General features: G+C 41.5%; 1 protein-coding gene across 3 annotated transcripts in view; it reads right to left on the minus strand.

Moving 5' to 3' along the window:
* The window catches only part of NELL2 (neural EGFL like 2), a 225822-nt gene that overhangs the window by 65152 nt on the left and 133281 nt on the right, over window positions 1–27389 (minus strand). For 2 of the 3 annotated variants that reach the window (XM_054024787.1, XM_054024796.1), the window contains exon 13: window positions 26422–26547. The exons of the other annotated variant lie outside the window; for it this stretch is intronic. In XM_054024787.1, the coding sequence (XP_053880762.1) occupies window positions 26422–26547 (126 nt within the window). The remainder of the gene's footprint in view (window positions 1–26421; window positions 26548–27389) is intronic. 3 annotated transcript variants of the gene reach the window in all.

Raw genomic sequence — 27389 nt, forward strand, 5'->3', positions numbered from 1 at the left:
TGATCAATCCTTACAGTTAAGAAACAAGGTAAAAACAAACCAAAAATATTTTCCCTGTAAATTATTTCCTTTAGCTCTACTCACATCCCAGGATGCGTTTTGCTCTGTAATCAGAGCTCCTTCTTTGCTTTTGCCTGCTTTTGCTGTTTAAATTCCAAAGGTAAGACCTAAGTCCTGATCCTGTAAGCTGCTCTGCCCCAGAAGAAACTGCACTGACACTGAGCCCATGGAGTTTGGGATTGTGGCCTAAATTAGTGTTTACATTATATCATAACCCTGAAACCATACCAGAATGGAAACCCTGTTAAGACTAGCCATTTCAGATAATCATGTTCTCTTCTTACCCCAAAACATCAAAAAAAGCTATGCAGGTAGAAATTACATAGAGTTCAGACATTACTGCTAAATCAAACCACCATGCTTGCCTCCTCTACAGCCAGGAGCTAAGTAATAAATTCTTCTTACCAAACATTTTGACACTCTATATTTCCAAACTTATTAAAAGCACAGGAAAAAACCTGAAGCACCAATATTCTTGATGAAGCCCACCATTCCAAGAAATCAATCCTCCGAACTCGAAAACTGCCCAGTTATGCACCATCTACCACTTTAAAACCTTCATCTTTATTATGTTTTTAAATACACCATCACTAAGACATTGTACAGTTTTCCAGACCCCTGAACATCAAAGCTAACAGTGTGTGACAGCTGGTATGTCCCATGCTCGTCACATTCAGTGGTCTGTAACAGGGTAAATGACACAATTACCTGCTGTAATTACTGTTGCTGACAATATATTTTCCCTAGCGATTTCTTTATGAGATTCAGAGCTGCTTATCTTGTCAGTCCAATCCAAACCTTAGTTTGCATGTGATGCAGACATTAACTTCCTGAATATTTAAGAATTAATTCCAATATCTATAGAGACAGATATTTGCAATGATGAAAATAGTGTAAATATATTTTTTGCATGGTTAAATAGCCTGTAATTTTAATGCTTTGCATTACAAAGCAAGTATTCATAATGAAAATATTTTTTCCATTCAAATTCTGTGGTCACTGATTTTATGAACACAGTACATTGGAAGAAGTATGCAGGGGAATGGGTCATAAACAGGGCCGGATTTACACTTTATGCGCCTCAAGGCTCAGCATCCTTATGCCCTTCCCCCACCCCACCTACAGCTGACCTTCGTGTTTTCCATAAAAAATGAAACTTTTTACTTTTAGGCACCCCTAGAATGCCAGCGCCCTTAGGCAAATGCCTACTGTGCCTAATTGGAAATCCAGCCCTAGTCACAAGATGCATAAATAAAAACATTCACAACATTTTCATTTACAAAAGTAAAACCTTATTTTAAAAAAAAATACAGCCACCCAGATTAAGTATTCTATTCCTGATTATCCTCTCACTCCTACAGTATAGAGTTACTTCTGATTTAGACCAGTGTAAATGACAGGCTAAATTCTTGTTGCATTTCATCCATGAATGTATGACAGTAGTTATGTAGACATATGGAGAATGTAATAGTTTGCTGCTTCTAGGTCTGGCAAACAGCCATAGTCTCCCACGGGTTACAGGTGGCTTGTCAGAATCTTGAAAAAAATTCACTGAAGCCTGGTAGGTAAAACAGCCTCCTCTTATTAGAAAAGCTGTTCCCCACAATGCCAATTCTTAACACAGTAGCTAAGATTTTCATAGTATCTAGTGGAACTGTGTGATTTTTTTTTTATGACAAATAGTAAATTTGCCAAAAAATGCTTTCTGGGGCTCACCAAGATTATTCGTGAATTTTCTGATGAATAGTCTTGAATGAAAGAAATATATAATTTGTTAGTCAAGAAATAAAAACTTCATTTCAGCCATTTCAAAATTAAACATTTTGACTATGTTTCTAAATGTTTTGTTGAGAACTTTAGCTATATTTATTAAAAAAGGTGGAATACCCACCCAGAAAAACCAGCAAAAAAAAAGGGGGAGGGGGGTTGGATCAAAGAACTTCCTGAAATTAAACTAAAACCTGATAAAAAAAAAAGTGTTGTTTCAGGTCTTTGTTTCATTTCAGATTTTTTAATCTAAAATGAAATTTTTTTGGTTTTTCATTTTAGCAAGAAAAGCCCCCCAAAAATTATTTTGGGCACCCAAAAGTCACTAGTAATAATAAAAAAAAAGAGTTTAGTACCTTTATATTATTAAATAGCCTCACATAAATCCAATATTTGGACATGCTGGTTTCAGAAGCATTCTCCCTCAATTTACAGCTTACCTCATCAGATCAGACTTCATGCAATACAATCTTAATTGCAGAATACATACAGTGGGGATTCCAATATCTTTTATATCTTAGCAGGACAGATTAACACTTCTTCCAGGTTATTAAATGGTCCCCTATATTAATATATGAAAAGTCTAGGCTTTTCCAATGTATTTAAGCTAGTCTGAGTCCCAAATTCAGTAACATTATGCATGGTAGAATTGCACCAGGTATATTTATAGAAGTTAGAGATGAACAAGTCATTTTAGCCTTCTCACATGTGATGGACCACTCCAACCAGGGCCCATGCAAGATTATTCAGAACAGCATATTTTATAATGGTTTGCCTCGATGGGTTTTAAATGTCCCCAGGGATAGAGCTTCCTTTGGGATGCTATTCCAAAACCTAATAATTCTCATTGCAGAGGTGAGGCAGTGTTTGGCTCTTAATCTTTTCTCATACATCAGTTTCTCTAGCCCTTTAATTATTTTAGTTGCTCTTCTCTTTACTTCTCTCAATTTATCTGCATCTTTCAGGTAAATAGGAGCCTAGCACTGAAGGCAATATTCCAGGTCTGGTTTCAGAAGACCTGTAGAGAGAGAAGCTTTTATTTAACATACTTTTCCTGGCCTTTCCTGCTGGCATGTCACATTGCAAACTCCCATCTAATTTGTTGTCCCCTATTATCACTAGGTCTCTATTAGCATTCCTGTGTTCCTTCCCATTGAACATCTAGATTTCAGATTATCATTCCTACATGCACTAGCTGAATTTTCCCAATTTGAATCTTATGTTATTTCCTTCCCATCACTAATCTCCATGTCCCTTTTCATTATATCTCTTCCATTTACATGAGTGATAGTCCTCCCTGTTCAGGACTATATTGTGGTAAATTGTGTCATGGAACGGGCCACCCAAATACCCCAAGAAAACCTGCTTCAATATAGAAATAAAACACCCTCTGACTGCACACCGCTAGTTGTCACATATCACTCCACACCGAACCCCATCATCAAACAACTACAACCCATACTCAATGGGGACTCGGGCTAGAAAGAAATCTTTCCTGAACACTCACTTTTGGCCTTCAAACAATGCCCAAACCTCTCCAAACTCAACATCAGAAGCAAGCTCCCCACAGACCAGGCCACACCAACTCACAGTGGCATCCAATCCTGTCAGAACAACAGATGCAAAACCTGCAGACACATCTCCACTGCTACAGTGATCAACACCCCTCCACAACACACTTTTCAAGATCTATGGGCCTTACACATGCTTATCTCAACATGTGGTGTACCTCATGCAGTGCACTAAATGCCCCAACAGCTATGTGGGTGAAACCAGACAATCACTACGCTCTCACATGAACTCACACAGGAAAATGATAAGAGACAAAAACACCACATCAAGTTGTGGGTGAACAGTTTTCATAAAGTGATCACTCTATATCTGACTTCTCAGTCCTCATCCTCAAAGAAAATCTGTACAACATTTTCCAAAGACGGGCATGGGAGCTTAAATTCGTTACTCTATTAGACATTAAAAATCACGGACTGAGCAGACACTGGATTTGTGGCTTAACTATAACCAACTAACAACTCCCCTCCCCCTAGCTGCTTCCTTGCTCCCCTTCCTTTCCTTCCTGTGACTAGAGGGGTGTTAATAGGCCACTTCACCTTGAATGGTCCCTTGAAATATGTGTTAACTACTTATGCTGAACAATCTGTTCTACCTTGTATTTAGCTGTGACTCTGAAATTTTCTGGAACCTGAAAAAGAGCTCTCTGTAAGCTCGAAGTCTTGTCTCTCTCACCAACAGAAATTGGTCCAGTAAAATATAGTACCTCACCCACCTTGTCTCTCTAGATCAGGGGTGGCCAAACTGTGGCTCGCGAGTCACATGCAGCTCTTTTACCATTGAAATGTGGCTCACAGAGCCCCCCATGCCTCTCACTGTCATTCTCCAGCTACCAGACGGAAGGGGGGGGGGGAGCTCAGGACCTCTGCCTTGCAGTGGGGTGGTAGGGTGGGGACTTCTGCCCAGTGGGGATGGGGGGTCTCGGAGCTTCTGCTGTGTGCGGCATACCTGCCCGGGCTCAGGACCTCAGCAGGTGCAGGGCTGAACCTGAGCCCCATCTGGTGCCTCCCACACGGTTGAGACCCTGAGCCCCAGCGGGTGTGCCCCAGCTCTCCAACTTCTGAAGACTGCGGTATGCCTCTTGGAGAGTCAGTAAGTTTGGCCACCCCTACTCTATAATGTGGTTAGTAAGCCTCATTTTATATGGGTTGGTGAAGAGATACTCTTCAAAGAGCAAAGTGGGACTCTTCAAAGAGATTCTGTTGACTCAGACAGAAATACTCAGGGCACCAGCAGAGTACATGCCACAAGATGGGCTCCAATACCTTTCACAGCAGACAGCATTGATTCCGCCTTGCCACCTAGTTCCTCTAGAGGGCAGGGAGGGGGAATTAGTCCAGGGCTCTGCCCTCACCCTGTCCTCTTCCTTGCTCCTTTTGGTAGCTGCTGTGCTCAGGGAGGACAAGCTCCAGAATTGTAGCTAGTCCCTGTGCAGGCGTACAAGGGCAAGAGAGGTTTCCTCTAACTTCTCTTATGTATCCATGAAGGAGCGGGCACAATCTGGCCCTGGATCATCTACTAATTTCAGTATGAATAGTAACATACAGAACTAAAAATACTTGCATTTTGGAATTACATGTGGGAATGCAGATACTGAATGAGGAGTGAGTTGGTGAAGCGGATAAGCCTGATAGGTTTATTTTGTGAGCCAAGCCATTTCAGAGAAAATTTCAGTCTAATGCGATGTGCAAGGAAGTACCAGCAAGTTTGCAATTCCTGCTGTTGTTAGTGGGGTGCACCACATGGGCAAAGCAAGTAAGGCCACTAATCCAAGATGTGCTTGAAAAGGCCCTTTCCAATGTGGGAAAACATTTGTGAATCATTTTATCTGCTGCAGTGACCAATCACCTTTAATTTAAAGAAACAGTTTGATACAAGATTTAAGTGCAATCTATTTAAATAAGTGAATCAAACATTATCCGACCAGAAGATCTAGCGAGGGAAATATTAGTGATAAGATTTATCCTACAGATAGGATAATCTACCAGATAGGATTAAAAATAATAAGATTATCCAATATTGGGTGGTGGTGTGAAGATACAGTAAAAGAAACAGTTTGTCATTTAGCTTAGGTCAAGTTTACTCCTTATAAACATGTTGCAAAAGACAAAGTACATAGACAACTGTCACAAGTTGCTGCAAGAGCACTTTTTCACTGGACTCACACAGAGTGTGCTGTTCAAAACAGTCAAAGGATAAAGAATTAAAAATCCTCCATAGTCATGGATGTTCTTCCCAGAAGTAATTCAGAGATTCCTATCTTTTGAAGGAAGCTACAGCCATTTTTATTAAAATGAAGCCTTTTTGATTATAATACTAAGGGGGAAAGTCTCTGCAGCTGTGGGTAAAATCAAACAATGGTACAGTGCCTTTTGTGAGTCTCCAGGGGCAGATGGTTATTTTTCTTATTTTTTTTCTCGTTACTACTGCGTTATTACTTTGAGATAGGAAATATTTTTCATCAATAATCTTGCAACTGTCTAACACTCAGACTGAAAATGTTGGTTGCTAAATTATCTGCATTCAGACACCTTCCATCCTCAGAAATTGGGCTACTTTGTTATAGTTTCTGCTATAATTGTAGTAGCTTTTATTTTTTATTGTATATGTGCAGAAAGCTGCTGCCTGGCTTTAAAAAAGCATAACAGCCTAACCTCCAACAACCTGACTGTTTCTGTTTAAAAGCTGCCCTCTGCATAGACTGGCCCCAGCTTCTCTCATGGATGTTGGGCTAGATTCTCTCCCACGTCAGGCCAGCAGATCTGCTCACCTGAGGATTCTTCCAGCATGAGGAAATTCCTAACTGGCACAGAGCTAATAGAGCTGCCTCCCCTGCCACAACCTCCACTCGTAGCCCTGGCATAGTAGATGCTTTGGGGATGTTGTCAAGCTGGAGCTGGGGGAAGGGAATGTGTTTCCAGTCCCAGGATCCATAACTAGCGGACATAGGTTAGAGCAGCTTTGAAGCTGCTTTGAATGGGGTCAGGGCCCAGGTTGGCAGAAAACCAGCCCCAGGATCAGGGAACAGCAGCTGTCTCCTTTGTGGATAGTAGTTGCAGCTGAGGTTCCAGGTCCTTGTCTTGCCCTAAACCCATTACTGCTCATCTAGCTCTAGCGTGCTTTTTCTCCTCTACAATATCATACTCCTCTTGGTGACAGAGCCTGCTTTTCTGGAACTCCTGATGCCTGGAGGAGACCTAATTTATCTCCCTGATTAACTGATTCTCACCTCACTTCCAATGGAAAAAAACAACAACAACAAAAAACGGAACTATATCTTCTTCCCTTATCTTGCCTCACTTCTAATCTTCTATTCACTTTTTAAACTTAAGTCTGTAAGGGCTTTCTTCACTCAAAACATGTAAATTGATGTAAATAGGAATTTTGTATTTGTAAGCCAAGCAAGACTTAGTTTTAATTGCATTATGTGATACAGTAAAGATGTAGGGGATACAGCCTATACCATAAAAATAAAACTGTATTCAATATGCCATAATTTAGCCCCTAGTTAAGAGCTTTCTGACCTCCTTCCAGCAAACTTGATTCACCTCCTGCTAGCTCAGGGAGATAGTTGCAGATTTCCTCTTCCCGAACCAGTAGGATCTCTGCAACCCAGAAGGAAATCACCCTTGAAAAAAATCAGTGTATCCCAGGGGTTGATCCACAGGGTGGCCACCTTAAATTGTGGTTGGGCTCTACAGAAAGACTACTGAGGAATGTAGTGAAGTAGCACATTACTTGATCATGCCCCTGTCCCAGGCCAATGCCATGCACTCTTGGGGTGACGCTTGCTAGGGAAGGAATTCTGGGTGTCTTATATTACCACAGCCTTACTACAGATAGATTCTGGGTGCCCAGTACCCTGGGCAATGCTAGCAAAAGCTGCCAGGGGGAGAATCTGGCCATAGATTTCTCTGAATGCAAGCAACTCTACAAGGTTTTATTTTCTTAAAATAAAGCTTGCAATAAAAAGAGCTAAGACAACTTACTGTAAGTGACTAGCTGTTAGTTGGTATCAGTGCGCAATAAATAGCAAGTAATTATAGCTTCCTTGGGCATTCAGTGTAATAACATCAATCATTTAGAAACTGCTTGATATTCATGAGCTGTAATGTTTAATGCTGTACAAATTTCTTTGTATTTAGCATTATTTGATCTGTACTTATAATATGTTACTGAGCAATTAAAGGAACACAGTTTTGAGCAGGCAACCAAATATAGAAAGCAATAGAATGGGTAAGAGCATCTCCCTGTTCTGGCCCCAATGTGCAGTTGAAACAAAGAGGATCCAGAATCTGGAAACAGGTGCTCCTCTGAGAACGCTGTCAGTGCTTTGCTAAGTGCCCCTGTTAGAGAGATATTGAACAGATACTCCTTGAATGATTAATAGCTAATGATTCCTTTTGACCCTCATCTAATTAGAAAAGCTATCCACCTCTGTTCACCCCAGAATGGGATCCTACCAAGATAATAAGAAAATGGTTAACATCATGGGAGACACTTTATGTAAGGACCCACAGATCAGCCAAGGTTGGGCATTCCCCTTCTCAACTATAGAAACTAAAATGGCTAAATGAGGGTATTGTTAATTACCTAGGCAAGAATCTTTCATTATTTGCCTATGTATAATCCTCGTTCTCCCTCCAGCCTGGCTAAAAAGAACTCCAAGTTACCAAGCAAGAGTTACACCCTGCTTACTGACTTCAGCATGTTTTCACCCTAAACTATAACCTATATATTGTGTTCCTTGTAAATTGAATATACAGTGAATAATCTTTCACCCCAAATCAGAATGTGCCCATTTGTTTGCTTTGTGAGCCAGATCTACATCCTTTCATATGGGAAAAATGTCTCTTGTTCTATTGTAATTCCTAAATTTGGTGAAATGCTTATGTATAAGCAAAGACTGTCTGGAGTATGTGCTGCAAATTTAGACGATTATAAGGATCTTTTGGTTTTCATTGTAAATAATTGTTGCACTCTAGAAGTAATAGGAATTGTCTGGCACAAAGAAGGAGAAATGTTAAAAGATATAAACCAGGATATAACTTTGGGTTATTAAGAGAAATTCCTTAGAAGCGGGGATCCCAATTGACAGTAGGGAAGTGGTATCCAAACTTTTGAGGGTCGTGCCCCCCACTTCCCCCATCTGCACCCCTCCACCCTCCTGGAGCCAGGGCTAGAAGTGGGGCCAGCAGCTCCGGGGAGGTGGTGCGGACGCTGCCAGGGGCTAGGAGGGCAAGGCTGGGGCCGCAGCTGGAGGGTGGGTCTGGGGCTGGGAACGAGCCGCAGCCAGGGGCCGAGGCTGGGGGTAGTGACAGGAGTGGAGCCACAGCCAGGCCATGGTGGGGGCCAGCAGCCAGGGCCCCAGCCACGTGCAGAGCCGCACCGAGGTTGGGGCCGGCATCAGGGGCAAAGCCAGGAGCCAGGGCTGGAGCAGAGCTGGCGGCAGGGCTGGTTGGGACTTCCTCTCCACCTCCCAACCCACCGTGACCCCCTGAATGCTTCTCTGCACCCCCTAAGGGGATGCACCCCACAGTTTGAGGACAGCTGTAGTAGGGGCTAATTATGAAATACAGTCCTTGAAATCAATCAAACTTAAAATGCCTCCTATAAGAAAAGGATTGAAGAAATTTGTTGGACACCAACACCATCTACTACATACAAATGGAAGCCGCAGAGAAACGAAAAGAGCTAAAATCTGAGCACTTACTTGAGATGTGCCCAATAGGAACCAGTGGGTGGCCTTTTTTAATGAGCCCTGAAACTACGGTATATAAAACTGAGATCACAATGTGCTTGGCAGATTTGACTGAACCCAACACAAGAAGCTTAAGAATTCAGCTGATGCCTGGACAAGCCATGTGGAAAGGTCTCTCCCCTATCTCAGGGTTAAGAGGATAACAAGAAGTGGTGATATTTCATTTCAAAGATTGTATTTCCCTATCTGTTCTTTAATATAAATAACTGTTGGTTATCTTGCTGAGTCTATACTCTCTAGTGAGATGTCAAGTAACCATATTGCAGATTAGAACTCCTTTATAAGATGAGCAAATTGTCCTAAGAGAGATTGAAAAGAATTGTTTTAAGCAATTGCTTTTAATATTCTAAACTTGTACCTTTTGGACCAATCTATTCAAAAAGAAGAAACCACGCTCTTCAAAGTGCCATAAAAACAAGTGCACCCTTGGAAGTGTGATAAATGTGTTAGGTACTAAAGAATTTAGAATTGTTGATCATAAGTAAATGTAATAAGAAATCTTGGTAATCTGCATTGTTCTTTGATATAACTGTTGAGCCTGAACTCTAGTCTGTGATAACTGCTTGCAAGACTGTATTGTATGTGTGGTACACACAACTGGTTGTGTCTGCATTTGAGTGGTGAACTGTTGATTATATATTAATGTGGTTCTGGGAGAATTAATAAATTGTTGGTTGGTTAAGAATAAGCAAGTGTCCTGATTTGAGGAATACTGGTCAAGGTAAAAGTTGACCTGAAAAGAACCCAGTGTTCAACTAGTGAGCTAATGCTCTCTGAACTCAATAAAAGGGGGTTATCCTATTGGATTCTATTATATACTGGCAAATCTAGTTTGTTAGATTCCAGCTTTAAAATCTAACTGGCAGCCTGGCAAATTCTCAATTGACTCCCTTTCACATATGTCCCTAACTCAAACATAATGAGAATGTGCAGGGAGGGAAAGGGCATATTGGGGGGAGGTGGAACTTTGCACTGTTAATTTTCAGGTAGTTTATGGTCCCTAATGGCAGCTCACATAAGTTAGAGCTGCCCCAAGGCCACTCTAACTTACACCAGATCTGTGGGGGCCAGAGCAGCTCTGGCTGGAGAATCAGGGAGATGTAAGTGGCTCCCTTATGCACCATCTACCCAGCTCTTCTCTCCTGCACCAAACAGATCTTGGTGGAGAAGAAAGTCTCGTCCTATGAATAAAACACTTAATGTTGGTAAAGGGCTCCGAACATCTGACTGCATGGATTTTCTTAAAGGGACTCCCACCTTTCGCTAGCAACAAGTATAAAGTTGACCAGACCAAGAGATGACTCCCACATAACAACCCTGTAATGTGGGTCACCCTTTGTCCCTCCTTTAATTTGTTCTTTCATACCATCATACTAACTCATTATCTTTTCATTGGCTCTCCCACAGCTACTTCTGAGTTAACATCACAAAGGCATGAAGTGAGGAGTACAGGCAGCGTCCCATGTATTCTGTGGCATGCGGGACTGGAATTCTTCACCAAAGACTCCTAGTTTCTGTAGCACTCCAGTGCAGTGAGCTAGAAACTCTGTATCAGCTTTAACTACATTCTAAGATGAGGATTTCATTGAATTAAATATTAAAATGAATAATGCAATCAGTGCAGTATTCCTTATCTTGTTTATTTTGCTAATATATTCCATTTATTTCACTCTTCCCCTTCACATTTAATTTGCTTTGTGCCATATATTTTTGTAGTGACAACACATAATAGCTTTGTAGAAGTTGTCAAGCAGAAGCTGGAGGTTTTGACAGCTGGGGCTTTTAGCACCCAGGAATGCGTGGGATAAGTACCTTATTTGGATATTTGCACTGACTCTATTAGAGAAATATTGAGCAATGTTGACATTTATAATAATCATCAATAGGTTTCAGAGTTAAAGGGGAATTAAGATGAATGGAGGCACTCACTCTTTCCAGAGCTATTGCTTCAAACGGTCTGCAGCCTCAATGTGTCCTTTTATGCTCGGTTCATAGTTGCAAGGTTTTCTTTCTATAGCAAAGGCTAGAAATGTATTTAATGCAAAACGAAAAGCACTGACGCATGGATTCTGGAGTCCAGTTCTGTGGCAAGGTGTGGATTCTGTGCATATAGGGCAGTTCTGGAATTGCAGAATACCTGGAGATATGAGCATAAGTAGCACCTTCTTTGTCTATCCATTGCAGACTACTCAAGAAGTGCAAGACATTAATTACTTAGCCTGAGGAATGAGAATCCTAGGGCCACCATGAACACACATCTACCATGCCATTCAATGTACAGTGTTATCTCCTATGCCATTTCACTGGCCAATGATACCCTTTTATACGTCTGTTAAAAGGACAATCCTTTTAAAATGATAAGCTTCCAATTTGCAAAATATAAGAAATCATATATTCCTGCCTGTCACATGAATATATGTTCTGCTTAGCAACTCAAATCACATTTCAACAGAACTGTCCTTTAACAGAGTTGTCTTTTGAGTACCTTCCTCAAACAACTTCTTCTGAACCTATTCCTCTCCTTTCCACAATGCTGGCTGTGTTAGTCATACAGAAAACCAACCCTCTGCCTCCATATTAATCCTCCCTAGCTTCAGCTGCTGCTCTCAGCTCCTTTCACTGTTTCATTTAGGCAAAGCTGGAGGTTTCTATGCCTCTCAGCACTTTGTTAATATGTGCAGATTTATGGGATGCATCTTTGGCAAACACTGGATGAAAGTCCTCAGAGGCCTGAGGTAGTGTTAAAGGTGGCTGTGGCAGCAAACAAGACAACATCTGGGTTCCAGACCAACTTAATTAATAGGTAAGAGTCAGGAGAGCAGGTGGGTTAGTGAAAGAAACAGAGAAACAGATTCGGCTATAATTGGATAGCTGGATGCACAGTTGCTCCGAGCAAGGTTTATAGAGAGGAGGAAATGGAACCTGCAACATCCAATAAAATAAAATAAAAGGTCTGTACTAAGAACCTCACCGATAACCCAAGAGAATCCAAATGAAACAGAAATATAAGCTCCTGTGAGGAGGATCTAGCAGGTATATAATACCGACTTTTGCTGCTATTTTAGTAATGTAGTAGCATAGCAACAAATATACTCACTCAGAAGGATCATTCCACTTCTAGCTTTGTGAATTATTTTAGGGTTAGAAAGTGGACATTGTGCAACAGATTATGAGAGACTTTATCCTGAAAGAGGTTAGAGCTCTTTATGTGCATTAAAATAACATAAAATACAATAAAAATGGTGCCAAGTGAAGCAAACCAGAATCAAATTGGTTTCAAATTATAATGCTTTCTGCCTGTAAGCTGCCTTTTGGAGTGTTTATTATTAACAGCAATCCTGTAACCACAGCCAGCCCTCACTATTTTAGCTTGTTTTGGATTATAGAGGGTTTTATACAGTTTTTAAATTACATGTGGTTGTATATTATTTTTATTATAATTTCTGATTCTGGAAGAAATCACAGAAATCAGAGCTGGAAGAGACAGATGGTCCATCGTGGCCATGTCACTGCCAATGCAGAATTGCTCCCCATTGCATTTTCTCAGGTGGTTTGCTGAATCTGATATTAAATTACTCAAGCCATGGCACTTCACTGCTTCTGTGGTCTAGCAGAACTCTCTGCTAGGAAATTTTCCCCATATTCACTCTGATTATGTCCTTTGTTTAGTTGTATGTCATTACTCTTAGTCATCCCTGCCCCTGTACAATTATTATTATTAGTCATTTATTATTTAAATGCAGACAATATGCTCAACTCACAAACACAAAAATTAAGACATTTTGAAAAGATGGCAGTTTTATAAACAGTCCCAGAAAAGAAATGACATTCATAGGAGGGAAGTAGCTAAAGTATTTGTTACTATTATTAAATGAGGCCAAAATTTTCAAATATGCCATTAACAAGGAGGGCTGCTACAGTTAGAACAGCTAAAAATTATCTGGGTTCTTGGAGGTATAATTTTTGACTTGTTCCTCTTCATAATTGTAACGGGTAAATGGCAACGATGAATGTTTAAAGTTAGATTCTTGTGTCCATATTTAGGCATCTAATAAAAAGTGGCCTGATTTTCAAAAGGTATTGAGCACCAGCACCTCCTATTAACTTCAGATTATGTTGTATATGTTCATGCACCTCTATGGATTTAAGTGTCTAACTTTAGGCACACAAGTCTGAGAGCCTCATTCAACCCTGTCTTACTCCAGTCTTACACCAGATTTTCTCCACTGAAATCAACTGATTTACCCCAGCATAAGACTGGAGAGGTGTGATGTTGAATCAGGGCCCCAAACTGTTGGCCTCATTTCTCATGTGCAAATTAATTTTGTGTTTTTTTCTATTTATAAATTGAGAAAATAAGATCCCATTTAATTGCTCTGAATTAATTTAAAGCAATTAATATATACAGCCAGAATATAAATAAGAGGACGTTACTTACCTGTAACTGGAGGTTCTTTGAGATGTGTGGTCCCAATTTGTATTCCAGTTGTGGGGGTGTGCATGCACGACATGCACCAGAGCTGGGAGGTTTTCCCTAGCAGTGTCTGTTGACCCGCACATGCAGCATGCATCTGCGTGAGCTCCCAGCCAAGGTTATAATAGGCCGTGCAGGTCAACACCTCTCCAGGGACCCTCTTACTGTTGAGTAGTGCAGTCTGCAGCAGAGGGGATAGAGGGCAGGTATTGGAACACAAATAGGGACCACACATCTCAAAGAACCTCCAGTTACAGGTACATAACCTCTTCCTCTTTTTGGAGTGATGGTCCCTATATGTATTCCATACGTGGGTGAGTAGCGAGCAGTAATCTATGTGGAGGTGTGTGCCAGCATTTGAGAGGAAATGCAGTCTGTTGTATGGCACAGCCCACTGCAGCATCCTCAGCCTCCCCTTGGGCAATGGTGTAGTGGGATGTGAAGGTGTGAACCGAGCACCATGTTGCTGCATGACAGATGTCTTACCACAAGATGTCTGTTAGGCATGCGGATCTGGCTGCTTGCACTCATGTAGAGTGTGCTGTAACTCATACAGGCAGAGGCACGTTGGATAGCATGTAGCATTCCTGGATGCATCCGGATACCCATTTGGAGATTCACTGAGAGGAGGGGGCTTGGCTCTTGCACCAGTCAGCAATGGCTACAAAGTGTATCATGGATGCTCAAAAGGCACAAGTCCTATGAAGGTAGAAGGCTAATGCACGACGGACATCAAGGGAGTGAAGGATCCTGTCCGCATGGAAGGCATGAGGTTTGGGTTAGAAGACAGGGAGGTGAACGGACTGACTGAGGTGGAACTCTGACACCACCTTCGGGAGGAACTTAGGGTGAAGCCATAAGGAAACTTTATCCTTGTGGAATACGGTGTAAGGGGTCAGGTCAGCCATCCTGGCTGCCAGTTTGCTGACTCATCTAGTTGAGGTAATGGCTATCAAGAATATCACTTTCGTGGAGAAATGGGAGAGGGAACACGTTGCCATTGGCTCAAAGGGTAGCTTCATGAGGGAGGATCATCACTCAAAGAAGAACTAACAAAACACAACACAGTTAAACCACTCACATTCAAATAAAACTCTCAGTCACATCCCAGAACCCTTAATATACCTTCTTCTTGAATGCTGGGAGAAAAGATGGGCTTTGCAGCATTTCTGGAAGTTTAACTGATCTGAGCTCAGTGGGACCGAGAATGCCCACCTTGCTGTCAGCTTTCTCACAAGTAAGCCAAGAAAACTTGAGCTTGAGCACCATTATTGAATGCACCTGCTGCAGAATGTCATAGGGAACGAGGGGATCTCTCAGGCTATAATGTCTCAACCCATTTAACAACTCAGGTCAAAAGCAACACCTTGAACTCTACTTGGAAGCCCATGGGCAGCTGCATTATGCATCAGCTTCAGTTCCTAAGCAGAGTCATAGTTATCTAACTCCAAAGTGACAAAACATAGATAAAGGTAGCAAGAGCCACATCCAAAAGAAACAGTTACATTTGTCTCTCTAGGAGCAGATAGTGAAAAGTACTCAAAGCGACAGGTGTATTTAAGAATCCAACAGTAGTTTGGGATTTAACAAGACTCCTAATCTGTGAACCTGTGTCACAACTGATAGTCACCACTCCCTCAATCAGAAGTGCTATTGCTAGCTCTTTTTTCCAGTCATCCAATACTAGCTCCATTTTATCTTAATGGAGTCACAGCCAGCTATTCGCCATCCAAGCTCCAAACTCTTCTAGTCACTGGCTTATTTGTTCCCACAACATCCGTTGGGGAGAAGAAACAGACACACACACACACACACACACACACACACACACACACACACACATAAAGACAGGTGTCATCACCAGAGATATATTTTCTTATGAACCCTCCCAGAGGCTTCTTATATATTATAAAATTAGGAGGGGAGACAAGACAGAAACTTTGGGGCAGAAAAACAAATGCAAAAAAACTACTAAGACCTCCTTTCTAAAAAGAGAGTGGAGCCACTAAAGTTTAACTCCGTTCACTTCCATGAGGAACTACAACAATATCAAGAAGGCATGTTCTAAAAGAAATGGCATGGACAAATAATCAATCTCCACTGCTTGGAGAGGATCATTTCCAAATCATTGCTCAATTTCTCTCCTATATCCAGATTCACTTGGACAAATTAAATATGAGAATTCCTGAGTTGTTTCTTTACAACCTTCTCAATAACCTTTGCTGGAAATGGAGATTAGACACAGGTCAATCAACATATTATTCCCTAAGTAGGGCTTCACAGGGCCTCTTTGAAACTGACAATCTCCATTAGCAATAGGAATAATGTCTCTCTGCTGGCCTTAATGAATCAATGGGGGCACATGTCCAACATAGAAATAGTAGACTGAAGTACTCGCCCAACAGTTCCAGAAGATTGTCAAATGATACAAGCTGAAACCCAAGCAGAGTTGACATTGTTATTGTATTCTGGGCACAGCATTTCAAGAAAGATGTGGAGAAATTGGAGAGGGTCCAGAGAAGAGCAACAAGAATGATTAAAGGTCCTGAGAACATGACCTATGAAGGAAGGCTGAAAGAATTGGGTTTGTTTAGTTTGAAAAAGAGAAGACTGAGACGGGACATGATAGCAGTTTTCAAGTATCTAAAAGGGTGTCATAAGGAGGAGGGAGAAAACTTGTTCACCTTAGTCTCTAAGGATAGAACAAGAAGCAATGGGCTTAAACTGCAGCATGGGAGGTTTAGGTTGGACATTAGGAAAAAATTCCTAACTGTCAAGGTGGTTAAATACTGGAATAAATTGCCTAGGGAGGTTGTGGAATCTCCATCTCTGGAGATATTTAAGAGTAGGTTAGATAAATGTCTATCAGGGATGGTCTAGACAGTATTTGGTCCTGCCATGAGGGCAGGGGACTGGACTCGATGACTTCTTGAGGTCCCTTCCAGTCCTAGAATCTATGAATCTATGAATTCTCATGATATTACTCAAAAACCAAAGCAGCAGACAGCTCCATCCAAATCCAAGCAATTACATTCAAACAAACATTCAAAACCGGACTCCTGGGAACCCTCTGCTCAAGTCTGGGCTGCAAGAAGATGCCTATCTCTGACTGTGATCCACAGTTGGGAAGTCCTCTCCTGGAGTTAATGGAGTAAGCTGTTTCTTGAGCCTGCCTAACTCCACACGAAATGGCCAGAGGAGTGGGAGGTGATGCTCACCTTATAACTATTAGCCCAGTGGTTAGGATACATACCTGAGATCCAGGTTCAACTCCCACCTTCTGCCTGATGGAGAGAAAGGAGTTGAACGGGTATCTCCCACTTCTCAGGAGATGGCTTTAACCACTGAGCTATGGGATACTCTGATGTGGGTCTCCCGCAATCTCTTCTGTTCCAGTTCAGATACATAATTAAGGAGTCATTGGAGCAGGGGCCTGGACCCTAGGTCTTCCACCTCTGAGGCGGGTACTCTAACCATTAGGCTATAGAGTCATTCTTACTCTTTCTCTCTGGTCCAATGACTATGTAAGTACTTACCCAAGATGGAACAGCTTCAACAAGAGTCACTGAGGGAGACCCACACCAGAATATCCTCTGGCCAGTTTTGAATGGAGCCCAATATGGTAGGCATGTTCTGAACACTCCTACTGGAATTGGCCTCACAAACAAGTTAGTGGACAAACGCCTATCTTTCCTTGGCTTGGGGATCACGCTGGGGCTTCGGCGAGTGAGGCGTCTGGACAACTACAGGGTGACAGCAGTGCACATGGCTGGAGGCAGAAATAAAGGTGCCTAGGGAACTTTTACAGAAAAATGTACCTGCTGAGTAAGGATCAGCACCTACAGGGTTAGGTGGCACCGAGCGGTGGTGCCTAAAATTGGGACTTAGGTGCCTGTGTGTCCCTTTGTGGATCTAGGCCCAAGACAGGAGTGGGAGTAGGAGATAAACAAGCACTGAGGCTGGCATCCTTGGTGGAGCGAAGAGGGTGAGGGATATGCACTAAAATAAGGTCCATAATATACAATATATTTTGGCGGAGTGTTACAGGCCTTTCCCCTACCTTGCTGTTTTCATTCTTCAAATAATTATGAATTAGTATAATTGACTGTTATCACATTCTCAGCTTTCCACACATTCTTATCATCATGTAGATAAGCTACACTATGAAAATTTCTCTCTTTAAATCTTTCCCATATGTCAAGTCAATCTCTCCAGATCCTCAATTATTTTATTGCTGTTATCAGAATTCCTTCCCATTTGCCAACAGATTTGTGGTTTAATTTAATTTAACAAATATGCATAGCTTCCAACATTGCAGAGAACTAACATTTCATGTGTAATTCAAATTTGCTAATAAACTGGTCGAGATAATTTACTCGGAAACAATTATTAGACTTCACTATCTCAGGTTATTCAGAAAAATATGAAATGCTCCTGAATTTAGCCATAGCATTATGGCAAATACTGTTGGAGAATTTTGAGCCATGTACATGACTCATATGCTGTAAAGGCCTGATCCAAAGCCCATTCAAGTAAATGATAGACCATCCATTGACTTCAGTACACTTTGGATCAGGTCCTGTATGGCTGAGATCCTACAAAAGAATGAGAGGGGTAACCGTGTTAGTCTGGATCTGTAAAAAGCAACAGAGAGTCCTGTGGCACCTTTAAGACTAACAGATGTATCGGAGCATAAGCTTTCGTGGGTATTCATGCGTCAGATGAAGTGGGTATTCACCCATGAAAGCTTATGCTCCAATACTTCTGTTAGTCTTAAAGGTGCCACAGGACTCTCTGTTGCTTTTTATAAAAGAATTGAAGATCTACCATGTTCATTCCTTGAATATGTGAGGGCCCTCCCTTCACTTTGTTTAGTGTCAGATTTGGTTACCCTCACTCATAATGCCCACTGAAATGGCAGAATCTGACCATTTCATCACCTCTGAGCCTTGTTTTTGGCAGCCACATTAAACATTTTCTGAATAGGTAATTTCCAAAATACTGACTTCATCAGGGATATAATGTCTAGTTAAAATATTTTGCATTTGCTGGATCCAGTTTCTGTTAACATAAATGGGAATCTTTGCAAAAGAGTTTTAAAACAATATTTTTTGAAGTGGAGAATTCTATCATCTGCTGAGCATATCTACACATAAAAAGGTATGTGTAGCAGGGCAGTTACCCCGCTCTGGCTCAGCAAGGGTTAAAAGCAGCCCTTGGAGAGGACTGGGGCTGAGAGCTAATCAGAAAAGGCTGAGAGGCAGCCAATCAGGGCCAGGCTGGGCTCTATAAAAGGGCTGCAGGGCCAGAATGCAGTCAGTCTCTCTCTAGCTTTAGAAAGAGATGGATCTACCTGCCTGAAGGAGCAAAGGGTACCATGGACAGAGCAGTGCTGGGGAAGGGGCAGGCTGAGCTGAGGAGATCAGGCCTGGTGACCTCCCAGTAGGGTGACCAGACAGCAAATTTGAAAAATCAGGACAGGGCGTGGGGGGTAATAGGAGCCTATATAAGAAAAAGACCCAAAAATCGGGACTGTCCCTATAAAATCGGGACATCTGGTCACCCTACCTCCCAGGCTGTGGCCTGATAGGAAGGCTTAGAGAGGTACTAGGCTGCAGGAAAGGCAGCAGGTCCAAACCCCCCTTGTCAATGATGAATGGCCATTACACTGCAGTCTGCCCCAGTGAACAGGGGCTAGATGACGACAGGCAGTAGCCACTGAGGCGAGGTGGGTGTAGAGGGTTAGGGTTCCTCAGGGAGACCCAGTGTGTGGGGGTACTGTGGTGGGCAGAACCCCAGGGTAAGGAGCACCGTGGTTCAGGAGGGATATGGGGGCCCTATGGCAGGCGAGACACTGGCCTGCAGAGGGCACTCCGGGCTGGACAAGAGCAAATTCCCAAGATGACCAGCAGGAGGCTCTGCACCGCATACTGCATACTTCACTACAGTATGCAATTGTTAATAGGTCAGAAAACTCATAATCATCACAGTGACTTTAAGGAGTAATTCATTCCTTTTACATAATAATGTTCAATACTTGTTGGAAGGCAAACTCTGAATACTGTTTAGAGGAGCTCTTTACAATGAAGTCTCACATATTAGAAAAACAATTGCAGTACATAGCCTCAAAACTATCTTGTATCAAAAGTTGGCACTTGAAGGGTAATTTTATATACAATTTTTCACTAGTTTCTTGAAAGACTGAAAAAAAGTAGGTCGGAGGAAGAGAGGCATGATAGTACTTACTAATAACACATAATAATGTTCACGTAGCCTCTTAGCATGTGTTAGCCTATTTTGCCATTTCATTTGGCCTCCAAATTTTTTCCTTGTAAAAATGAAAGTTGCACCCAAAATTCAAGTGCCACTTGACCAAGTTAAAACAGAAAAAGAAGACAAAATCCTCTGGAAGATGCTTAGCAAAAGGTTATGAAAACAGGCACCAATTTTACTAATATTTATGCAACTAATGTTACACATGTTTAATCCCATTGAGCTCAACGTACCTACTCACAAGGATTGTTAGTCAGGGGATTAGGTGTTTTTGAGGGCCATAGTTTGCAACAGACAAAGCAGAATTTAATAATTAATCAGTTAAGATTTCAAATGTATTTGTCTCAAAAGCACAATATAATTTTACACCCTCGCTGATGCATGGGTACAACCTTGTTGATAACTTCTCTATGTTGGTGCAGATAAGCATTTAAAAGATATTCTGCTGAACACCATAGAGTAGGACAGGGATTGGCAACCTCTGGCACACGGCTCACCAGAGTAAGCACCCTGGCGGGCTGGGCCAGTTTATTTACCTGCTGACGCAGCAGATTCAGCTGATCGCGGCCCCCACTGGCCGCGGTTCGCCTTCCCAGGTAAATAAACTGTCCCGGCCCACCAGGGTGCTTACCCTGGTGAGCCGCGTGCCACAGGTTGCCGACCCCTGGAGTAGGACAAGCTCAAATATCAGTTGGAAAAACAGACTTATGGAGAATAATCTATACAGAGGCAATTCTGCCCATATTTCATTTCTGTTTTTACGTTCTTTCATTTTTATTACATTTTCATTATATTTGCATGTAAATAAAGGATCATTATTGCTTATGAGTTCATCTTTTCCTGATGCCTGGTCATCATGTGGATTCACAATCCTGAATCTATGACATTATATCCATCTCTCCAAAACAACTAATTAAGAGGTCAAAGCAGGAGATTATCACTTTGACAAAGCAACAAGTCATGGACTGATGAACTCCGAAGCAAGAACTAACCTGTTTTCATTGAACTCGCTCTTAGAAATATGAGAAAAGAATACAGAAAGTAAATCTATATTCCCTCTAACAGTCTAAATCCAATAATCACACCCCAGATCATGCCCCTTGGATCTGTGTGAAGAGGGGAACCGCCCATGGCCACATGAAGGGAAGGAAGACAGAGTAAAATGCCTCCATGGCAGTGTCCCCCAACCTTCTGTCCAGCATCCCATGGAGAGTCCTGATGCCCCAACTCACCAACACCACCAAACATTATACCCACAACAGCCCGCTAAGGAATCCAGTCATAAATCAAGCAACCAGAGGCTGTTTTAAATTCTGAGCATGCAGTGCAGCTTTAAAGAGGAGATTTGGAGGTAGCTACTGGCAGGAGAAACCTTGCCAGCATGGCTTCACAATATCATGCTGACTAGAAACTGGGAAGGGCAGCAAGTGGTCTGATGGCACAGTGCCTCATACAGATGGGCTTGTGTCTGCAGCGGATCTCAGGAAATCCACCTGTCTCTTCCATGGGTGGGAAAAACCCTCCACTTGAATGACCCAAGGAAAATTCTACAGTGAGAATCTTAGAGTTTGTTCCCCTATTCCCCTCCTGAAATTTTTTTCGTGTCTATTGCTAGCACTTCTCTACGACAGAATCTCTATTTTTCACACTTTGTTTTGTACATGAATCCTTCATATGCTTCATTTTCCATCTACAAATTAAGGGCTGATCCTGCATGGTGGAGGAAGGAGACAGGAGAGGCACTAGACTGATGACAGGACTGCTTATCTGGACGTGGAGTTATTTAGCATCCTGTGGGGTTGGAGGTAGCACTGGCTGAATTCTTGTATTTAGCAGGGATACCATTTTTTCAGGCAAATGGCTGATGCCCTCTTCAGTTCCATAGTGTACCAAAGGGCTCAGTATTACTACCCCAGATGGACACTAAGGCATTCAGATACTACTGTGATGGGGCACCATATAAATACCTCAATAGGATAAATCTAATAGATAGCCATACCTTTTCTCTGCCTCCCAACACAGTATCTTTTGGGTCCTGTCCAGCCATGTGAAAGAGGGTGAGAAAACACGGGTACTTGCTCAATATGCTAAGGATGGGACACATTTTTTATGTCTTGCATTTGCTTCTTGTGAACCTCTTGAGCATTTGGGTGAAGATCAGCACTCATCTCCCATCCAAACTGCACAGGGACTTGCAAGCTTAGTCTCTGAATAGAAAAATAGTCCCTGAGCAATAGATTCTGAGCATTTTTTGACTGATCCAATCTATATAAAACTCACTACTAAGACAACTGCAAATAACAAAAATCATACACGTATGCGTTCACTACCTCTCCTGTTGTGAAAATCAATTTGGATATAGATATAATGTAACATTTCCATAAATAAGCCATGGAGAGATTTTGGCTGCTTTGGAGGCTGTTATAGCTAAATTGTTTCTTTTGTGCGTAGGACTCTGACAGAGACAGATAGTACAGATTTCTTTTTAGGTTTTTCATCTAAGAAAAAATAAATTCAGTCTCCTTGCTTCTATGCACCCGTGCTGAGTTGTGTGTGTGTAAGTTTCAGAGTGGAGAGAGTACAACATTTTACATTAGTCTGCTAACAAATGGAATTGAGATAACTTACTCATTTTATCATCAAGATTCATACCTCTGCTACAGCCACCATGTGCAAATAATGACATATTAATGTCAAACTGTGGAATGTTTTCTTCCATATAGTTTACTAACATTCCTAATTATGCGCCACAAACAGTTTTGAGTTCAACTCACAGTAAGTCAGCTATTACATAGACACAAGTCAGTTTTTATATAACCAAAATTATCAATCATCATTATATAATGAAATGCCACAAGTGGATTTGCTCACACAGTGCTACAATAGATGGTGAAAGCTGAAATACACTTGCCGAAGTTTACATTTAGGAATCGGAGTGAGGTTGGGCGGTCAGTTGTTGCTTATTTCCCATATTCCTAACATTCCGGAATGTCTGCCCTTCACTGCTTTGTTTTCTTTATCAGTTTCAGAGGTGCTTCAGCAAGCACCAAGAATCTCCCACAGCATGAATGAAGACATGGCAAAAGTGTTAGCTACTGAAGAAAGTAAAGTAGAGCCGAATACCTGATTCAGTTGTACAGCATGGTAAATCCAAGAAAAGGTGCACTAGTGTAAAGAATGCTTATTACACTTGCTATAAGCACAAGCATTGAGAAGCCAGGACAGGATTACATATAATATGCTGCCTGCTTCCCGGGAGCCGCCTGAGGTAAGCACTGCCCGGAGCCCGCACTCCTTACCCCCTCCTGTAAAATACCCCCTCCTCTTTAAAATATAGAACACAATATATGGAAGTATAATGGGTTTTTCTGTAAATTGCACATTTAAAAAGTATTACTGCCTTCTATGGGGGGAAATGGTGTTTCTGAAGAGTCTGCTGTATCTAAACATAATAACCCACATTATTATCTTCTTTTCTTTTCAGCAAGTGCTAGCTCTCTCCCAGCATTATTCAGCACTGCTGTGTTAAACACATCTTGCTGCAACATAACCTGAACCAGTGTTTTTGCTATTTAGAACCTCCATAGGTTCTTAGAACACAATGAATTTCTTCAAGGCAGTCAATGTTAAGTACCTTAACAGTGGATATCAAGGAAAATCTCCTCAAAGTACATGTTAAAGTAATGATGACGTACCTTCATTATTTATGTTCACAACTCCTATCAGCTTTATAACTGGGGGAAGCAGTTCACGTTAATGCCTCAAAAATTAAAAGTTAGCATGTGAAGCACATTATTAAAAGAATAGATGGCAAACCCACTGCAGAGATAAATTCATGCTCCCATCACTATGGTAAGGCTACAGCAATCTCATATGCAGATTTACGGTCCTTCTACCTGCTTAAACAAATTGCTGTAGTGAAAATGCTTTCTGTGTCAGGAATACAGGCTAATAAAAGCATAAAGTGCTTTTTACGGATCAAAGCAGTTGACTTAAAAAGTAATCTATGTATTACACAGATTTTTTTAAAATAATTATCTTTTCAATCATTCACTTTTAGAATACCTCATAGTTGATTGAAATGCAATGGAGGAGCCTCGTAGTTCTGCATATTTCAGTTAACTACTAATGGCTGCACTGGAAATGCTCAGAAGTAATTGAAAGACTAGAAGAACAAAGTACCTCCATAGAATGTATTCCTAATAGCTTCTCTAGTTGTCATTAGCAAACATTCCACTGTCAAGAGACAGTGCCTTTTCAGGGTAATATCACAGCATCAAACAAACATATCCAGTGAGGCAAATTCACTCTAGAAGAACCTCTTGTCCCAGGGTGGGTGCTTTTAGGAAATATTTCCAAAACATTGCAAGCTGCACTGCTGTTCAGACATGGGTGTGTCACAAGCAGTCACAATATCTAAGGTTCCTCTCAACCAAAAGATGTCTGGGGAGTCCTGTTCAATCCACTTCCTCCTGTTTTGGAGTTTCCTTCTTTGATCAGGATGGGCAGAAAGTGTAGAGTGGGGATGGGAGAGGGATGGAGAGAGGAAATAATTAATCTTGTTATTTCAAAAAGTGTGGTTGATTCCATTAGAAATTCTATTATACACCTCTACCCCGATATAACGCGACCCGATATAACACGAATTCGGATATAACGCGGTAAAGCAGCACTCCGGGGGGGCGGGGCTGCGCACTCCGGTGGATCAAAGCAAGTTCGATATAACGCGGTTTCACCTATAATGCGATAAGATGTTTTGGGTCCCAAGGACAGCGTTATATCGAGGCAGAGGTGGACTTATTTCAGGATGTGGGACAGAGCTTGGTTTGGAGATGCTGAGAAAGGCAATGTCTAAAGAACTTCTAGCCAGTTTTAAAATTTGGTAGAGGCATCCAGGTTTTTTAAATTATATTTTACAGCTATGCATTTCAGCAAATCTGGGGCACACAGAGAATCCTAGCTGCAAGATATTCTCAGGTTTCAACACTCTATATGCATGAACTTACAAGGGTGACTTCAGGGACAGAATAAATTAAAGGGTCCAGTGTACAAGATATATTCATTCCAAACACTAACTTCCATTTACAGGCTATATCAGTCTAGAGCAAATGAACTCCAAGAAGGTTTTACAGCACAAATATTTTCTTTTGCATAAAGAACAAATGGATTCCACAGGCTAAATAAAATATCATTTTTCCCCACACACATTTTTCTCCACCAAACGAATGTCCCACACCTTTGAATAGCATCTGCCCTATCTGTCTAATGTGGAAATTAACAAGCCCCTCCCAGGAGCCGCAGCAGTCAGCATGGCTGGGAGAAGTAATACCTTTTAAAATGTTGCTGTATTAGATTTTAAATGATCATTTTATACCCCAAATTGGTTTTTAATAGAACAGAAGAAGGTGAGAACAGAGCTGTCCTGAAGGAAGCCCACATGGAGCTGAGTCTATCCCGAGAGGAAGCTAGTGGCAAAGAGGCAAGAGTGGAAGTTGTAGAGAGGGGGCAGATCCTGCACTCCAGTGGCACGAAGGAAAACAGAGTGCTGCCCTGGGAGTGCAGTTGTGGACTCCCTGATATAGGAGAATCCCAAAAGAAGAGAAAAACATGCATCTAACACAGCACATTTAGCTCTGTGAGAGGTCATGCAAGCTCCATTTAGATGGTGGATAATGATATAGATAATGATACAAAAACAATGAGGAGTCCGGTGGCACCTTAAAGACTAACAGATTTATTTGGGCATAAGCTTTCGAAGTGGGGTTTTTACCCACGAAAACTTATGCCCAAATAAATCTGTTGGTCTTTAAGGTGCCACCGGACTCCTCACTGTTTTTGTGGTTACAGACTAACATGGCTACCCCCTGATACTAGATAATGATACAGAAAGGCTTTGTTGGAAGTGGTAGGGAAGGGACTCCCAGTACTCTAAGGAGCGTAGGGTGAGTGTAGCCACGATGCTACACAATGTCCACTCACCTCTGTGCCTGGCAAGCTCTGCGGGCTAGTGGGAAAGCCCCATTCCCCACTCCCTCCCTCCATATTTTGGAGACTAGTGCCAACACTAGTACATAAACCTTGCACTCAGAAGACACAAGGACTGCAGTTGTGCCCTGCCCCTGTGTTAGGGGTGCACAAACCCCCAAAGTATCCCATATTGTGTCCTATGTGGAAGCTGGGCACCATCCGGCCCTATAGGATTACCATAGTGCTCTTTTCCCTTGTCAGGCTCTCTCATCCAATCCCCTTTTCCCTACAAATACAAGATAAAAAGTGTGTATTTAATACAGCAAGCTGTCTTGGTTTCTATATTGAGGAAATGATGCAACATGTGTATGACTTTCAATATGCACTAGCTTTTCTGAAAACTGTACTTCTGTAATTATTCTGGTGCTTCTTTTGTTGTATAGAATTTTCATATAAAATAACAAGTTAACTAGAACAAATTTTAGAATAGCATTTGAGGGTATTAATATGACTCTCAGTTATATTCCTTTGATAAATAATCAGCTCCTACCTGTGCAGGAGTAATCATCAATTCGTATGTATCCTGTTCTGCAGATACACATGAAAGACCCCGGTGTATTTACACACATGGTATTCTCACGGCAATAATGCCGTCCTTCAGCACACTCGTCAATATCTGTGAACAAAGCACAAAGGTCAACTGATCAAATGATGCTGAGCTCTTCAAAACCACTCAGTATATGTCCTATTCGCTTCCATCAGTATTTAGCAGGACTAAAAAGTTGCTTGAACAGCAAAGCATTTTGGAAAGTTGTTAGGTTCTCTCTTCTAAAATAACTGTTTGAAGTGTTCAAACAACAGGAGCAGCGTGAGCTTTTTGGGAACAGCTGTTAGTGGAGGTACAAAGAAAATTACATCAGCTTAGATCTTTCCTAACTCCTTTTGAAATGTCGGTGTTGTTATATCTCTGATTTAAATAAAACCAGCACATATCTAAGGGCTTGAAGACCAGACTGACTGCATGGGCACTGCAGTGTCATTAATTGCTATATATTCTACCTTTGATCCAATAGGTATCCTTTGTTTCTTTACCATAGGGAGGCCAGTGATAAGTTCTTAACAGATACTGGAACTCATTAAAAGTTTTTCCTAGAAACATGAAGTCACCAATTGGTAGTTTATTAGATATGTAGGTAGATACTTAGTCAAAGCTGTGAACCTTACATACAAGCCTGAAAGGAATTTATTTATATGGAGATCTGATATGATGGAGAAATTTGTACCCTGATAAAATCTCACAACAGACTGAATACCTGCTGCAATGTTAATTCATAGAGCAATTCAAACTATTGTAGACATGGAGCCTGACTTATCTGGGGCTCACTAGGTTCACAGTACTAGCTAAATTTCTGGTGGCATGATATAATGGAAAAAAGAGAATATGAAGCACAGGCATATGTACACAGCAACTTCTGCACATTATTTTATGGTGTTTGCTGCTGCTGCAAAAAAGGATTA

This window comes from Malaclemys terrapin, chromosome 1 (assembly GCF_027887155.1).
Source record: "Malaclemys terrapin pileata isolate rMalTer1 chromosome 1, rMalTer1.hap1, whole genome shotgun sequence".
NCBI lineage: Eukaryota > Metazoa > Chordata > Testudines > Emydidae > Malaclemys > Malaclemys terrapin.